We start from the raw sequence: 4,316 nt of genomic DNA, 5'->3' as shown, positions 1-4,316 counted from the left end.
TATATATATATATATATATATATATATATATATATATTTATGTGTGTATCTTTGTGTCTGTGCTTGTGTCCCCCAAACCCACATCGCTTGACAGCGGTGTTGGTGTGTTTATGTTCCCATAACATAGCCGTTCACCGAAAGAGACCGGTAGAATAAGTACTAGGCTTATGTGCGTGTTTATTGAGCGAAAACACCTAAAGCACCACGAAGCCCCGGCGGTGGGGGCGACTCCTCTTGTACTCCAACTTCCTCTCACTCCTTCTTCCTGTTTCTTGAGTAATGCTGCGATGGACTTACGTCCTGTCCAGCTGGGGGGAACACATACGCCATAGAAACCGGCTATGAGCCTGGCTAGGCTTCAAAAGGGCGCATAAATAATATATATACATATATATATCCCTCTCTCTCTTTCGGAGAGGCACAAGCACATACACAGACATATACACACACGGCAGTAACTTCCGCCTACCAAATTCAAAAACACTTCAAACAGATGCAGAGAGAGATAAAGACTGAGAGAGAGAATTAGAGTATAAGAGAATCAGATAACTAAAAATGCAGTGATGTTGCAAATTTTGCTGGTTTGACATTCTTCCTTTCCATGTTTTAATCTTTATATCACTTTCATCGTCTTTCTCTTGCATGTTTACTTTAACTCCCACTTTTACTCAGCCCCACCCACTTTTTGGAATCTTCTGTCTTACCTTTCTCTGTCTCTCTCTTTTTCTATCTTTTCATTGATAACACTGTTTCTACCTCACCCTTTTATTTTCTCTCCTTTATTTGCTCTCTTTCTCACCCATTTCTCTTTCACACACACACACACTCTCTTCTCTCACCCCCTCTCACTCTGTATCTTTCTCTATTCACTATCACCTTTGCTATCATAACCACTGTTAACTTACTTTATTTGAGTTACCTCCCTTATCGTTACCCAAAAAATAAGTAGAAACGAAATATTGTATTAATATCTCTATCTGTCTGTCTGTCTGTATATATATATTTATTATGTACATATTCCTAACTGAATCTCAATTTACATCTCTTTACAGATAGGCGTCAGTTGTCATTGATTATAATAGTGTTGGCTTGCGTATTTGGTTTATTGCTCATAATTTTGATCGTGGTTGGTATTTATTTGACCATGAGGTAAGTTATATTGATATCAAACACAGGGTATAAGAATAGTGCTGTGTCGTTCAGAATGATAAGATTTTTAAAGAGTTTTCATTGGTCTAGCAATAGCATAATTGCGTCATAGCTGGTTGTTCAACCCAGCATCTATCTGTTCTAATAGACCAGACACTTGAGTGAAAACAAGGGAACTTTTCAGTTATGACCAATCTGTTTGCATATCTGGGAATTTAGTGTCATTTGGCTGTTAATTCTAGCATGTTAAGTAACCAGGAAGCGACTCCAGCATTGGTTTTCTAGTTGGCTCATGTCAGGACTTCCTCATAATGCTGTTGCTTGCAGCAGTAGTAGTAGATAGCAATGGAACTACTACAAGCTGCATGCAATAAATATTAATACTATAATATATATATATATATATATATATATATATATATATATATATATATATATATATATATATATATATATATGTAAATTTTTTGCCTCATTGAGTGAGTGTGTGTGAGTCTTATTGTCTGTATTTTATGTACAATTGTGCATAAACATGATCAAGCATTAATTAGAAAAGCACTCAATATTTATATGTATAGTAAGAGACTTATCTTTACATAGAACTGGCTGACAGTGATTTTAAAATTTTGCCAGTGACCACCCTCATCAGATTGGGGTCCCTATGGTTGTTGATTACTGTTATATTCTTGGTTCCATCCTCCAGGTAGAGTGCAATGGATGTCATGTGCCAAGATCTATACATATTTGCATATATATATATATGTACGTACGTACGTACGTATGTATGTCATTATTAAGTTTTATTTCTAGATTTCTTGCCAATAGAGAAAGAGCCCGTTTCTAACCTAGATCCAAGGCCCCTTCATTGGAATTTCAACAACATCCACAGGATATTTTTGTATATATCTATGTGTATGTGCAGATCTGTATGCTTTGTTTTACGTCTGTTTTCTCATGCATATACTTGCATATCTAGACATGTACATATATACTTAAATGATAAATTTCTGGAAAGTTTTACAGATTTTTACAGTTCCAGTGATGGCTTGGATCTGTAGTTATTGAATCTGCTTTCTGCTTTTGAGAAGCCTAATTTCACAAGATTGGTTCTTAGGAAGTATGTATGCATGTATATATGTATGTATTATATATATATTTATATGTATGTATGTATGTATGTATGTATGTATGTATGTATGTATGCACGTATTTGTAAGTGTCATATACAACAGAAGCAGTATTAGATTAAAATAGCATTTTGCATATCATACTTTATGTAAAGACATCAATAAAAAACAAATTAATTGTGGTATTCATGTGGAGATAATATCTGTTATGGACAGACTGTGTTTAAAAACACTGGAATATATCAGTAACAGAAGAAAATTGCTCAAAAGCAGCTGCAGCCAGAAGGAATGCTTCATGCATTTTTCTACCTTGTTGGTCTTTGTCAGTAGTATACACCGTATACTGTGGAGGCGCAATGGCCCAGTGGTTAGGGCAGCGGACTCGCAGTCATAGGATCGCGGTTTCGATTCCCAGACCGGGCGTTGTGAGTGTTTATTGAGCGAAAACACCTAAAGCTCCACGAGGCCCCGGCAGGGGATGGTGGCGAACCTTGCTTTACTCTTTCACCACAACTTTCTCTCACTCTTACTTCCTGTTCCTGTTGTACCTGTAATTCAAACGGCCAGCCTTGTCACACTGTGTCACGCTGAACATCCCCAAGAACTACGTTAAGGGTACACGTGTCTGTGGAGGGCTCAGCCACTTGCACGTTAATTTCACGACGGAGTGCCAACAACGTCGTTATCATTTACTTATTACTGCTTCTGAAATCCTCATAGAAAATACACATATGTATGTTAATTTTCTATTTACCCTTTTTTTAAAATTTCATTCCTAATGTTTTTTTTCTTCTGTTTTGACAGGAAAGGCCGGCAAAGATCTTTAATGCAACGTATGAAAAGGACACTGACGGAACCATACAGCAACCCATTATTCAGGAATAAATATAACACTAACAAGATGGAATCAAGTCGTAGAGTAAAATGGTCAGAGCCTGACAACTATTCACCAAATTATGTGTCACCATATTTTGAAGCAGAACATGATTTCATGCGTTAATCTTCAGGAATGATGACATGATCCTACAAAAAACTGTTAATCCTAATCCAGTTATCTGTGACTGTTACTATTAATACTAACTCTATTGTTACTAATGCAAAATATTATTATTGTTTTTTTTTTGTGTGTGTATGGTAAGCATCATAAAGTAAGAGTTGGGCTGCAAGCTCTCCCATACTCTTTCTAACAGGGTTAAGTCTGCAACTTCAAGATGAGACTTAGAAAACTGTTGTTGTTTCCTGTTTCATAGCAATTTGCTAATTCACTTCAAAAATGGTGCGAAATGCTCTTCCAAACAAACAAACAAAAAAAATCTAAAATTAAATTTAGAAGAAAAATGATGTCATCACATGTTTATTCCTCATTCCCAACCTCTTCCCCCCACCCTTGTAAATGTCTGACCCAGTAATATTAATTTAAATACATGGAAGAGGTACAGGATGCAATGTGAAGAATATTTTCAGTAATATGATGTATTTACGAAATAATTGTTTCATATTTAGATGTAACAGCTTAAAATTTGGGATATTTAAAAATAAAAAAAACTGGGAGTAAATAGGAAGTTGTGAAGCTCATGCCTTTCCCCCGAAAACTTAGAGTTGAAAATGGCATTGTCATATCTCCCCACATGAGAATCGAAACCGTATAAACATGTCACAGACTCTGCAATACTTATCTTCCTTCTATACAATGTTTCACTTTATGATAACCAAGATCCAGTATCCACACACATACACATACACAAGCATACATATATATACACACACACACACACACACACACATATATATATATATATATATACATACATACATACATATATATATGTGTGTGTGTGTATATATGTACACATATATATGTATATATATTCATATATACGTATATATATTCATATATACTTATATATATATGTATATATATTCATATATACGTATATATATTCATATATACGTATATATATGTATATATATTCATATATACGTATATATATGTATATATATTCATATATATGTATATATATATATATATTCATATATACG

The 4,316-nt window shown here is 34.6% G+C and overlaps 1 protein-coding gene across 1 annotated transcript in view; it reads left to right on the top strand.

Annotated features, from left to right (window-relative positions):
- Positions 1-4,098, top strand: part of LOC106883459 (sushi, von Willebrand factor type A, EGF and pentraxin domain-containing protein 1) — a 26,308-nt gene extending 22,210 nt beyond the window's left edge. Inside the window, exons 18-19 of the mRNA XM_052976162.1 lie at positions 1,053-1,149; positions 3,081-4,098. Coding sequence (XP_052832122.1) covers positions 1,053-1,149; positions 3,081-3,276 — 293 coding nt within the window. The 3' untranslated portion in view covers positions 3,277-4,098. The remainder of the gene's footprint in view (positions 1-1,052; positions 1,150-3,080) is intronic.
- The last annotated feature ends 218 nt before the right edge of the window (positions 4,099-4,316 follow it).

The sequence above is a fragment of the Octopus bimaculoides genome, chromosome 23 (assembly GCF_001194135.2).
Source record: "Octopus bimaculoides isolate UCB-OBI-ISO-001 chromosome 23, ASM119413v2, whole genome shotgun sequence".
Lineage (NCBI taxonomy): Eukaryota > Metazoa > Mollusca > Cephalopoda > Octopoda > Octopodidae > Octopus > Octopus bimaculoides.
Note: the sequence above shows the minus strand (reverse complement) of the source record. Positions and strands in the feature narration are given on the sequence as shown.